At 45.0% G+C, this 13,362-nt stretch overlaps 1 protein-coding gene across 1 annotated transcript in view; it reads right to left on the minus strand.

Moving 5' to 3' along the window:
• Positions 1-854: 854 nt before the first annotated feature.
• CILK1 (ciliogenesis associated kinase 1) overlaps positions 855-13,362 on the minus strand; it is a 36,389-nt gene continuing 23,881 nt past the window's right edge. The window contains exons 8-13 of the mRNA XM_082729379.1: positions 11,619-11,939; positions 9,899-10,089; positions 9,633-9,781; positions 7,987-8,115; positions 5,585-5,707; positions 855-4,525 (exon numbers count right to left, since the gene is read on the minus strand). Of these exons, the coding sequence (XP_082585505.1) occupies positions 4,371-4,525; positions 5,585-5,707; positions 7,987-8,115; positions 9,633-9,781; positions 9,899-10,089; positions 11,619-11,939 (1,068 nt within the window). The 3' untranslated portion in view covers positions 855-4,370. The remainder of the gene's footprint in view (positions 4,526-5,584; positions 5,708-7,986; positions 8,116-9,632; positions 9,782-9,898; positions 10,090-11,618; positions 11,940-13,362) is intronic.

Genomic DNA, 13,362 nt, shown 5'->3' on the forward strand with positions numbered 1-13,362 from the left:
CAGGAGGCAGGTAGACATCCTGTAGGACTTCTGGGTCACCTGGAAGGCCCGTGGTGGAAGCTGGAGTGGAGGCAAGTAGGCTGAATGAGTCAGAGATTGGAGCCAGAAAGCTGCTTCTACATGGGAGACTCTAACAGCAGATTTTATTAGCAGGAAGGCTGGCCGGAGCTCAAATCCCTAAGGCTTCTGAAGGGGCGGGATGGGCAGAGGATTCCAAAAATTTACACACATGCTGTTGAGTTCACACTTAGGGATTCAGCAATGCACCTTCGGTAAATTGTGTCCCTACAAAATTCTTTTGGGGATCCAAAGAATGGGAAGTGAATTTCCCGTGGAATCTTGTGTGTAATTCACGAAGTGATGAGTTTTCATTTGACCGTGTTTATTGTACATAGGAGTATGCTATGAAAAGCTGAAAGCATACAAGGTAGGTATTAATAAGGAGACACGATGAAATTGGCGACCAGAAATTGTTTCCATCTGCTTTTTTCTTTTTTTGAATATTCCTAGTCACCTAACTTGCTAAATACTAAATTTTTAAAAAGCCTCCAAAAAACACAAAATAAAAAGTCTCCAGCTTGCAGAATAACTCTTTACATGCTGCTTTAAGCTTATTCTTTTAATTTCATGGCAGTAACACTGTACTAAGGATTAAGAAGTTATAAAATAGCAAAACCCCCCATTAGGAAATACTAATGTTCTCTTCTTCTTGTGAAAGATCCAGCAGGGGCTTGAACTCACAACCCTGAGATCAGGAGTGGAGTGCTCTACCAACCGAGCCTGCCAGGGGCCCTACTGTTATCTTCTGATGGAAGAACACTGAAAATAAAAACAGAACACTCAGATCATTTCTCTTTCTTTAACTGTAACTTTATTTGGAGCAGAATTTTCCTTACATAAAGTTAACGTTTTTAAACAACTTAGGACAAACTATTCAAAATGCAATGTTTTATTTCAGAAAGGGCTTGTGTCAGTGGTTTTCTCTCCTCCTCTATTCTCATCGTGATGACTATTTGCTTTTTAAATAAATATATTCTCAGTTATTCCCTTGTAATCAAATCTGGTGACTACACTGCTATCAGTACAAAGACATCTGAGATCAGAAGACTGTTCGGGTTATTTGAAAATTCACATTAGCTCAGTGTCTCTAAGAAATTGGTAATACAGATTGATGGGATGCTTGCCTCCAGGTTGTCTTCTTAATGGTTTCCATGAGAGGGTCCTCACAATAAGTTATATAAAATACAGTACTTTGGTTGGAAATTGTAAAAATAATTCTAAAAATTAAGCACATATATTAAACAAACGCGTTGCAACAGTATGCTTTAAATGACATAAAATAATTAGCATGTCAAACATTCTCTTATAAACATATTGCTTTTGGTCATACACTGAGCTGAAACGTACAGCCTGCGTCCTTTTCCTCCAAAATGGCACAAAACAATGGCTTGATGGTAGGAGAACGCTACTTCATGAGCAAAGATGGTGCCTGTGAGCCCCAGTACTACACTTATTTGTTCTTGGGCATTACCTTCATTGTATTCAACTTCTGATAACATCAAAAGATGATACAGTGTCAGTTAGATATATACAGTCCTTGAGCCTATCTATGAGGTGTCTAAAATAATGGTTTGGAAATCAATTTTCTTCCTCCTTAAATCCTATCATACATGAGCTGGGTGAGTGTTTAGTAATCAATGGAATTTTATTGTAAGATGAACAGTCACACCAAGAGTAGCTTTTATGCCCATGCGGCTTGCCTTGTGGTTTGCACACATACCCCCCGGCACACCACTTATCACCGGACCTTTGGGTGTGGAAAGAGAGCCATCCCTGGACCATTTCCCGACGTCCCAAAAAGCTTTCTGCCTGGAAATGAGGTATAGTCATGGATAAGTACGGTGAAACTCCTCATTCCTCTTGGTGTCTTATAGTACATCTTATAATTCCCTACTAACTAAAAGATATACACACCAGGTATCATTTAATTTTTCACGTAACAAAAAATGGTCACGATTCCCTTCTATAGTAAACAGCGTGTATACACATTTGCCATTTACCCTTTATGGGGGGAAAAAAAAGAACTTTCCAGGATTTTGCTGGTTTTTTAGAATTTACATTGTTTTTTCAGTCTTCTAGTTTTCTCGACTGCACATCAGCTTCTCGACTTCCACAAGGATAATCGTGTTTGGCATCCTAAGAGAACTTGTTTACTCATAAATAAAGCAAAAAGTAAGAGGAAGAAAACGGAAATATTTTCTGAATGTGGGCCCAAAAAAGCATTACAGAAACAATTCCCTAATGCATAATAACCAGGTGACTGGGTTTTTCCATTTAAAAAAATGTCATGACCTTAACATAAGCTAGAGTGCCAAGAATATGGTTTTCACAATCCATTCGCTTCTCTAGGAGGTATTTACAATTTAAAACCAGCTTTCCAGCAAGCTGGGCAAGGTTACAGATTAACTTACTTTTTATACATAATACAGAAAGGGAAAATAAATAGTAATCGCAGTAAAGGACTCATCTCTGAAAACACATTTTCTCCTGCTTTAGATAATGAGTTGAGAATATAATACAGAAGTGAACTCAGCTTCAAGTTGTGCTTACATATACATATTTGTTTTCTGAAGATTTGCTGCCAGTTTGTTAACAGAAAATATTCCCTATCAAATCCACATCCATTATGTGCTTTTCTCACGCCCCTAGGGATCATAGTGCTTGGTCAAGTGCATTATTGCGCCAGATTCCCCAAAGCAGAAATTACTCCCTGATTTAGATGAGGGCCCTATGGGAGCCCTGGCAATTTGCTCAGGCTCTAACACACTACGAATGCATCAAAGCAATCATTTACCCATGGATTGGGTTAAATTGTGTCCAAGTGCTGACATTCTGTTTTATCTGTCATTTTAACCTACAGAAATGACAGACAATTTCACATGGCTCAACCTGCTAGATCCGGGAACCTGGAACCAAATGAGAGTAGCTTGGGGCCTGGGAGAATGTGAGTCAATGCGCTATTGAGCTTGTATTATGTCCACTGGCGGAGACCTTCCCTCCTGCCTTTCAGGTAAACCACAGGCCGGGCCAGATGGGCCTACAGAGATGGACGAAGAGTGGACCTTTTTTCTTTTTCTGTCTCCAAACTAGCTTTGTCGTTTTCAAAATTGCTGTAAACATTCCTCTCAATGGAATAGCCTCTGTCCAACAAATTAGAGTTCCCACTGTGTGAAGAAACTACACAAGGGTTACGAGTTCAAGTGTGGCACATTACTGACACCACCATCATGGTAGCCGGGATGTCCCAGGTCAGCAGAACCTTGGCCATGAATCCTTCCTGCTCCCCAAAGTGCCCTGTGAATGTGGCTAGGACAGAAGATTCTTCATTGTTTGTTCCTAGCCAGGCCTGGAGAACTGGACCGAATTCAAGAGTTGATCAGTCATTACAATAAAAAAATCTTCTGCTGCTTTGAAACTTAGCTTTTTGGTCATGCATCTTGATAGGAATATAAGTTTAATGGACTGTGTTGACCTTTGAGTGAAAGACCCGTTGGCTTGAAAAGCTTCCCTTTTGGGGGTACTTATACAATTGGATTTCAAAAATGGAAGAAACATAAAAAAATGGGAGAAAATAGAATGGGATGGCCTACCGTGATAAAACCATCTCTCCAACCACCTTGCATACCTCCAACCACCAAAAAGGGTTGTAAGAACTTCAAAAAACTATTTACTTGGAGTTCTTTCAGCTGCAAAATTCATTGCATAATAGTATTTTTAGAACAGCACAGTGTTGTCACAGAATCAAACCAATAACCTGATATTGAGAAAAGCAGAAGATCATTTATCTAGCGCTGAGGCTGGTCCAAGAAAGCCGATGTACCAGTGTGCCACATTTAAAATTTAACCACTTCACAAATCTCTGCACGCGGTGAGTCAGTAACCCTCTATCATGTAGCCTCCAATTGCACCCCTGCTGCAATACTGCATCAATATTATTACATTTTTAAAAATCTGTATAAAATATTATCTGGAACCCCAAAGGAAAATCAATTAATTTTTAAAAAGTTCGTTACAAAGTTGACTGTATAAAATGCTAGAACATAATCCATATATACAAAATGCTGCTGCTTAAGAAAATAATGGGACCCAGTTTTAGAATAAAATAATTTTGTACAAAAAAAGGGTATTGCATTCAAATCAATATTTTAAAAAAAAATCTTAAAAAGAATATTGAAATGTCTTAGTTCAGAAGAATAACTATAAAGTTTTTGTTTGCTTTCACACCATCGCCAGTTTCTTGTTGGCAGAACACCAACCAGATAGCCGAGGGACCGTGTCTTGCTTTCCCCCACGCCCAGAAGCTTCGCGGGTCATCGCCGAGACGCGTACTTGGAAACCCAGTCGGTCCGGCCGTGCACGGGCTGTGCAGCCGGAGGCCGTGGCATCAGCCCGGGAGTGCTTCTAGGCTGGGTGTGGAAGAAAGGTCGCCCGGGATGAGGTCTCACGGCCTTCAGGGAAGAATAGCCTGCAATTAAGAGGAAGGTGGGTCGGATTAATACAGGACTCCCGCAAACACAGCAAACAAATGCATCTTGGTGACAAAAATATCGGAAAATGGGAGTTCAAGAGAAGCACTGGTGGGCGACTCACAGTCTTCCCTCTCCGGGTGAAGGACAGCTCCATTCTATTGCTGTCAGGCTAAAAACACAGGTGTCATTCCTGACCCCTCTTTTTTCCCAGCCCACGTGTCATTGGTCAGCAAATGCCACTGGCTCTCCTTTCCAAACAGACTCAGAATCTGGCCCGGCTCCGCTCTCAGCAGCCGGGCCTGTGATTCCCCGCCGCGATGACTGCAACAGCCAGTTTCCCCGCTGCCAACCGTGCTCCCCGCCTCCAGTCCCACGACGAGGAGCACGCGAGTGAGGCTCCAAGATGTGAGTCAGATCACCTCACACCTCTGCCCCAGACCCTCAGGTGCCTGCCCGGTCGCTCACACACAGGGACAGCACGTTGACAGCGGCCCCTGCCACTTGCCTCCGGGCTCTTCCAGAAACAGCCCACCTCTCACGTGCTAGGAACCCGGGGCTGGGGGTCACCCACACCGCTTGGCTAGCCCGCTCACCTCCTTCACACACCGTCACTCAAGCTCCTTGGTGGTGAGGTCTTCTTTGGCCACCCTCTTTTTTGTAAATTATTATTCTTTTTAAATTAACATATAATGTAGTATCTGTTTCAGGGGTACAGGTCTGTGATTCATCAGTTTACACAGCACCCAGCGCTCACCACAACACATACACTCCCCAGTGTCCATCACCCAGCCTCCCCATTCCTCTCTTCCCCCCTCCCCTCCAGCAACCCTGTTTGTTTCCTGAGATTGAGTCTCTTAGGGTTTGGCACCCTCTTTAAACATGCACACTCCAACCCCCACATTCCCTATATCCTGTCTACCTCATTTTTCTCCTCAGCGCTGGCAAGCATCTACCCTGCCCTGGTGGGTCCTCGGCTTACAACATGCCTGGCACAAAGCCATGAGTCGATAACCATTTGATGAACGGCTTCATGAATAACCCCAAATAGGACTCACCCGGAGAAGGGTCTGGAATAGGAGCCAAGTGTACCCTCTGCACAGCAGAACCAACTTCTTTTTTCAGGAAGGACGGGATATAGTTTCCAGTCAGTCCACTAGAACTCGTAGAACCGGAACCAACTGATGTACAAAAGCAAAAGCTCATTACTATGAAGACCCCATGTGCACATAAGACAACAGGATCACACAGGTGTGGAACAATAAAGAATTGGGTGTTTACTTTTAGGGGGGAAATAGGGTAAGAACCGTGAATTGCGAGCAGAGCATTCCTCCACACCACACTGTGGAAAGATGGGGGAGAGGGGCAGCAAAGACAGGGCCGCTCTTGTAGCCTGTGCCTGAATGGAGCCCAGATGCTTGGTTCATTCAAGAAAAGGGAAAGGTATGGTTTTCTTTCTTTTTTGGAATAATGTGTTTAGCCCATTCTGAAATCTGCTTTTTCCCCTCCAAAACAGAGAAGAGTTATCCTTCCAGGTCAGTATGTACAAATCATAGAATCTGGCTAAACCATAATCCACAAACCACTCTCTTACGGAATGGCATGCAGACAGGCGATCTTAACTAGTAACTTAACAAGTAAGTCTACTTAACTATTTAGTAGTTAACTAGTTAACTGAATAGTTAAGATCTAACTATTTAGTCATGTCAAGTAAGTCTACACTAAATACTCTTGCCCCGTAATCAGAAAAATTAATGATGTATATTAAATATATTCATTTTTTATGACCCTTTCAGAGTGAGAGTGCTTTAAGGGCTGGAACTGTATGGGGACCCAGTGTTCTACGAGGCTAATGGGACACCTTATATGTAGCAGTGATCAATACATATTGGATGGATGAACAGAGATCTATGAGCCTATTAAGACTTCAGGTACACACAGAATGATGACAAATGTTATCATGGGCCATTATACAAATGGAAGTTATATCCAGGGATTGGGGGGAGAATGTGTGGCAGAGTGACAATGCCTGGCTGAGGAGCTACGTTGTGCTAGAGAACATTTTGCATTTTTGGTGAATAGGTACACACAAAAAATGAGAGAATCTGAACAGGTTAAGTCACAAAAGGGAAAGAACGTACAGTCCATGACCACGAGAGAAGATGCTCCACCTCATTAGTACACAGGACATGCAAGCTTAAGCCACCACAAGAGGCCATCTCACACCCATTAGACCAGCACACAGTTTGCAATCACGACAGTACCAAGTGGCATCAAGGATGCAGCACCACTCCCAGACCCTGCTGGAGAGCAATTGGGCAACATCTGTAAAGTCAAAGATGAGCACACCCTTTAACCTGTTTACATCAACCCCAGAGAAACCTTCACGCAGGTGCGCGACAAGAGGGTACGCCCAGGTTCATTTCAGCGCTCCTTCTATAGCAAAGATGGTTCACAACTTCCATGCTCACCAAGGAGAGAAGGATAAATACATTACAGTCTAGTACAAGTCATAAATTAGGGGGTGATGTGGTGTCATAAGTTATATAGGTTTTATAACATACACTCTGATGGGTCTTACACCTCTGTGTAATTGCTAGATCATAATAGAATTACTAAAACGAGTGAAGATCCAGAGTTACGTTTGTGTTAATTTTTGAACATGTAAAAAATACTATGTGGTTCATGAATCTTTGAAAAAATGCACAGAAGTAATAAACACCAAATTAGGTAGGGGTCGGGGGAAGGAGTGGGGAAAGAGGGAATGGGTAGGAGGGCCTAGCCGGTGGGCTTCATGTGTACTTGCAAAGTTTGACTCCTTGAGCTGGGGTGGGTACATGGGTATTGATACCTCATTTCCCTCTTTTTTGTATTTCTCAAAATAAATGGATGTGTCATGGATAAAGCAGGGAGAAGTGAGGTCCAGATGTTTGCTTGGCAATGGGGAAGGGAAGCAATGCATGACAGGGGCTGCCTGTGTGAGGGAAAGTGGCGCAGGGAACAGGCCTGCTGGGAATGGGGTTAGCCTGCCTGGAAGGCTTAGGAAATTCCCTTAGTCATTTAAAAGAAGTGGGACTGAGAACAACAACAAAAAAGTGGGGACGGCCCTCTGAGCTGTCCAGAAGAGGTTTTTCTGACGCTCTGGGCTAAGGCTGGGTCATCAGAGAGAGGGGCGAGCTGGAGCACGGCAGGTGGAGCTAAGCTGGGTGTCCAGCAGGGCAGGGCCTTGGAAGTCAGAGATGCCTAACTCCCCAGCTATGTCTGGGGGCAGACCCAGGACAGCTGGCTGGGTCCCCAGAGCCTGCTGCCAAGAGAGAGACAGGAGCGTGGCCTGAAAAAGGGGCCCTTGGTTTACACCCCAGAAAACCCTCTCATTTCCATAGCCTGTCTCTTTGGACCGGCCTTGCTATATCCAGAGAATCTGCCTCTTGTCATTTCGGAGTTAATAATCACTACTCACCTGAATTTATTTTGCTGATTACGGATACTGTTCCTGAAGATTTTCCGGACAAACCAGAACTCGACCACGGATTAGATGGAACAAAATCCTTGCCTGGATTTGGAAGTATGCCGTTTCTTATATTTATTCCTAGTGGGCAAGAAATGATTTTCAGATGCAAAATACATTATTTCATGTTGAGCCAGATTCCAGTGGTAACCTCATCACAGAACTCAATTTGTCTAAACTTCCTATGTTGTAGGAATGTAATGTATTTACATTGACCCTGAGGTTGTCCATAGATTGCTGAGGAAAGAAGGAAATATGGTGTCCTGGGATTTAGTAGGCTGACTCACTGATGGGCAGCCTGAAAGAGGTCTCTCTAAACTCCTCCCAACAGGTCTGTCTCATGTCTTCTGGTGCTATTTCCTGGGTGTCAGTGCTCCTGGTCATTCCCATCTGTATGCCTGCATGGGCCACTACCTGTCCATTACCTTCCCAAGTTCCTCTTGGTCCCCCTTCCCCACCCCCCCAGCTCTGCAGCTCCTTGCTCTCTTCTCTGCATTCTGTCCCCCAGATCCCTCTTCTCACCTGACCTGGACCGTTAGCGCCATCTAGTGCTGGTGACTAGGGTCGGCACTGGGGAACCCTCAGACTCCGTTAGACCCAAGGCTGCCTTGACCTTAATCAATCACCTCAAACTCAAGCCAAACCACCCACTAGACCGCCCACTTTCCCATTTATGTCAAACACTGCAGATGGTTTTCAGAACTGAAAGACTGAATTCATCCTTTATCCTCCTTCCTCTTCTAGAGCCAAAAAGAAATAACTGTAATTCCCTCCCTGCTCTCTTTGGCCTGTGGCCACTGGAGTTTGGACCAGAGGACACAGTGTGTCTCTGTCCTGACACCCGAACCACTGCTGTACCATCACCTACTCTCTCTTCTTCCAGGTCATCCTGGGAGGCCAACCAAGAGGCGAGGAGTCAACCCACCAGCGGGGCCTGCTGTTCCCATGTTTCCCCTGGGCCCCGCAGCCCCAGCCTGAGCCAGCACTCCCCTTACCTGCACGAGAACTACAGCCTGCCCTCAGCCACTCAACATGCAGATGAACGTGAACCCAGTGTGCTCTCCAGTTAAAACCCTTTGACAGCTTCTTGCTACTTGTTAAATGAATTCCAAATGTCTCACAAGACCCCCAAAGATGCCTCCTGCCACGTGTAACACCGTCTTACCATGCTCGGGTCACGCCGGCCCCTCTGCCCTTCCCCTCACAAACTAAGCCCCTGCCTTCCTCCCAGGCTCTCCTCTTGCTTCTTCCCCTGCCTTTGTTCTGCTCATTTGTTCCTCCCCATTCTTTGGGGGCCCAGACAGGAGTCATGCACTCAGAGAGGCCCTTCCTGTGTCCTCTGTCTACAGTGGCATCTTCTCCCCGCTTTCTATCACCACTGGATCTACTGGTTGTCTATTTGTTTAGGGTCTGGCTCCCAGCATTAGAAAATAGGCTGCACAGGGGCTTACATCATACATTTCTATGATGTTCCTGCCAGTTCTGAAGTTCTAGAAGCCAGGGGCGCTTGCCTTCCAGAATGGAATCTCTGTGAATACGTGATTCCAGGGAAATGATTTCTTATCGAGGAGGAAAGTAAAGGCAAGCATTTCTATTACCAGGCAAGTATCGCGAGTGCTTCAGGTAGTGCTGCTTGGCCGCGGATCTCAGGGTTGGTGTGTCTCGCCTCTGATAGGAGGTCTGGGTAGGGGCGCTGCTGCCTGTACTGATGGGCTCGGAGGGCTTCAGGTCCAGAACGCTCTCAAATCTGAAGCAAGGGAATGTGGCTTGGATCAGCATGAGATGGGAAGCACCATCAGAGAGGCGCAGACCGATTCAAAAACCCCAGACTCAATCTGTGTCCTGAGCCGAGGCGCACACTTGCCTGCAGAGAGCCTCCTCGCTCTGTCTCTTCTTGTTTTTCAGGTCAGTCCTGGGGAGGGACGGACTGAAATCCAAGTCATCCAAGTCAGCCCAGTCGTCACAATCCTTTGTCGCCCGGGATACAAGACCCCACCTTCTCCGACTCTTGGGCTTGATCTCCCCGTTTTTGTGTTCCAGGCCAACTAGCATTTTCTGTGCACCCGAGGAGTGGGGGACAAAGCGATACTTGGCATTAATGGAGCTCACCCATGAGTAATGCCCATTCCACACTTCTTCATTGATGAAAAGGAGGACAGGGGCATAGCATTCCCCACACGCCACCGTGGGAAGCACATTCCTGGGCCTCTGTCTTTCACCTCTCCTGTGTGCCTCCCACCCACTGGCATCCTACGGGGACATTCAGGTGTATGAGATAAGGATTTTTACAAAGACATTTTTAAAAAATAGATTTAGGGGCACCTGGGTGGCTCAGTGGGTTAAAGCTTCTGCCTTCGGCTTGGGTCATGATCCCAGGGTCCTGGGATGAAGCCCTGCATCAGGGTCTCTGCTTAGCAGGGAGCTTGCTTCCTCCTCTCTCTCTCTCTCTCTGCTTGCCTCTCTGCCTACTTGTGATCTCTGTCTGTCAAATAAATAAATAAATAAATAAATAAAATAGATGTATTTTTGAGAGAGAGAGAGACAGGGAAGGAACAGAAGGAGAGGGAGAGAGAGCATTAACAGACTCCACACTGAGGAGCCTGCTACAAGGCTCAGTCTCACGACCACAAGATCATGACCTGAGCCAAACTGACTCGAAACGCTTAACTGACTGCATCACCCTGGTGCCCCTAAAAAGAAGTCTAAGGTACTGCTCACATATGGGGAGGAAAGCTAGGCTGTCATCCGGGCCTCATCCCTGAAGACATTAACAGGCTTTATTCTGTCGTAAACAGAGATGCAAGAGAATACAACTCAGACATCAGTCATCCTGCTCATTTACCGAAAACACTGCAAACATGCTTTCTTTGCCTTCTTAGTAGATCTGGATACTATTTAATTACAGAATTAGCTATAGTAGGAAATTTCCAAATACACACTGCTTCCAAAGTTGTGGGCGGGGGCCCAGCAAACAGTCTAAAGATAGCACTCCGGTAACCTCACAGGGCAGCTCAGTGCAGGTCGGGAGCCGGCATCAGTGAATGAATACTTGTCGACAGAAAGAATTCTGCTTCTGCATAAAGTTGTCAGAAAATTAGGCTCTCAGACAGCACCACAAACCTACTGGTAACTAGATGCCCCGATGAGGTTATTGAGTCTAGCACTCCTTCCTTCCTTTTGCGCACCAGTCCCAGAGAAGGAGAACGATCTGGGCTCAATCAACAGCCTAGTTTTAACAGCAGTTGTCGACAGCATTAATAGGAATGACAACCTATACATTTCGTTACAGCACTTTGTGATTTTTCAAAACATGTTCACAATGGGGAGCTCTGAACTGCCACACCGCAGCTGCCCGCCGCCAGCCCCGCTGTTAACAGGCACAGCCAGAACCTGAATTTAGACCTTCAACTCCAAGACCAAAGCTCCTTTCATTATTCCGTGATATTGCAAAGATACATTTATTGCAATCAACCTTCCTTGTAATTAGACTTTATAGGCTGAAAAAAGGAAATCTTTCACACCATAGGTGGGGTCAGAAGAGGTACAGGCAAGACAAGGCGTCCTAGCAAATCTTCACTGCTTACCGACTGAGCATTCTTGGTATGGAGGGATGGGAAGAGCAACGGGCTTGGCTTGTCCTCTGGAAGATGGTTCGGGTGATCTGTCCTGGACGCCTCTGCTTTGTAGGGGTACGTGAGATGCTGAGGGGGCTGGCTGGCTTGATGCTGCCTCGAGGAAATCCGTGGGTGTGGCTTGGTTGGGGGCTGGGCGGGGGGGACCGGCTTGATGTGAGGAGCTGGGCCTGTCTTTTCCAGGACATCCTTCTGTGCTTTTCCTGAATCTTGAAGGCTCTGTGTGTTGCTGCCCAGTGGATGCCCGATCTGGAAGTAGGGATATCGAAGCGCCTGCAGTAACACAGAGGGCTGTTGTAGGAGAAAAGTCTAGCCAGGAAGGTTACGACCATCAGGCTCACTGAGCTACATTTCATGGGACCAGCTTACTACAGTTTCTTAGCCTAAACCAACGAGAAAACAGCACTGAAAGAGTGATAACTCTTTATGATTTTCCTTATCTAAAATACAAAGTTTATACACTTAAAATTATTTGGATAAAGCAGCCAGTTACACTGCTATTACTTTTGCTACTTCTGAAAAGTATCTCGCTCAACACAGATGCTTTTTTTTTTCCTTTGAAACTTCCATTTAATATAATAGACCTCACTAAAAGAGTTACAGGAGGGCGCCTGGGTGGCTCAGTGGGTTAAGCTGCTGCCTTTGGCTCAGGTCATGATCTCAGGGTCCTGGGATTGAGTCCCGCATCGGGATCTCTGCTCGGCGGGGAGCCTGCTTCCCTCTCTCTCTCTCTCTGCCTGCCTCTCTGTCTACTGTGATCTCTCTCTCTGTCAAATAAATAAATAAAATCTTAAAAAAAAAATAAAAGAGTTAAAGGATATTTAAATAAATTAATTTAATGTAAATAAATAAATTTAATTTAATTTAAATAAATTAATATGCATTGTATCATGGAGCCATAGAAATATTGGTCCATGCTGGCAAATCGCAATTTGTGGTATGTATTAATTTATTATTTATTTAAATTTAAATTCAATTAATTAACATACAATGTATTACTGGTTTCAGAGGTACAGGTCTATGATTCATCAGTCTTATATAATAGCCAGTCAGATGCTGGTTTTGTAACTTATTTGCTATGTATCTTTTTGTGGGGGGGGTAGGGACAGGGGAGAGGGAACGGGAGAATCTCGAGCAGACTCCTCACTGAGCGTGAGCCAATGTGGGGCTGGATCTCACAGCCCTGAGATCATGACCTGAACCAATTAAGAGTCAGACGCGTAACCAACCGAGCCACCCAGGCGCCCCTGCTATGTGTCTTAAATGTAGTATTTCACCTTTCAGAGCCAATTTCCTCAGTCCATAAAAAGAAAAAAAATAATAAAAAGCTGGGAGAGCCAAACACAATAATCCTGGAAGACTCCGAAGAGGCAAGTGTAAAATGAGCAGTCTTTAACCCCAGGAATGCCAAGAATGTGATGCAGGATACAGGGAAACCCTGCCTATCAACTACGGGCAAGCCTTGGTAGTTGTTCTGAGCAATCCAGTTTTCCGGACAGTCAGGGGATAAATCTTGAAGGGCTGGGGTTTGCGATTCTTTCTGAAATAGTCTCTTATTCCCTAGTCTTTTTGAATGGAAATCACCAAACAGAACAGAACCTTTCTTAATAGCTCTGTTATAAACATCTGTAATAATTATATGTAAGTGTAGACACAGAGGCCAATAACATGGAGAATCTGGTACTGGTTTTGGACC

This window comes from Mustela nivalis (assembly GCF_964662115.1).
Source record: "Mustela nivalis genome assembly, chromosome: 5".
Taxonomy (NCBI): domain Eukaryota; kingdom Metazoa; phylum Chordata; class Mammalia; order Carnivora; family Mustelidae; genus Mustela; species Mustela nivalis.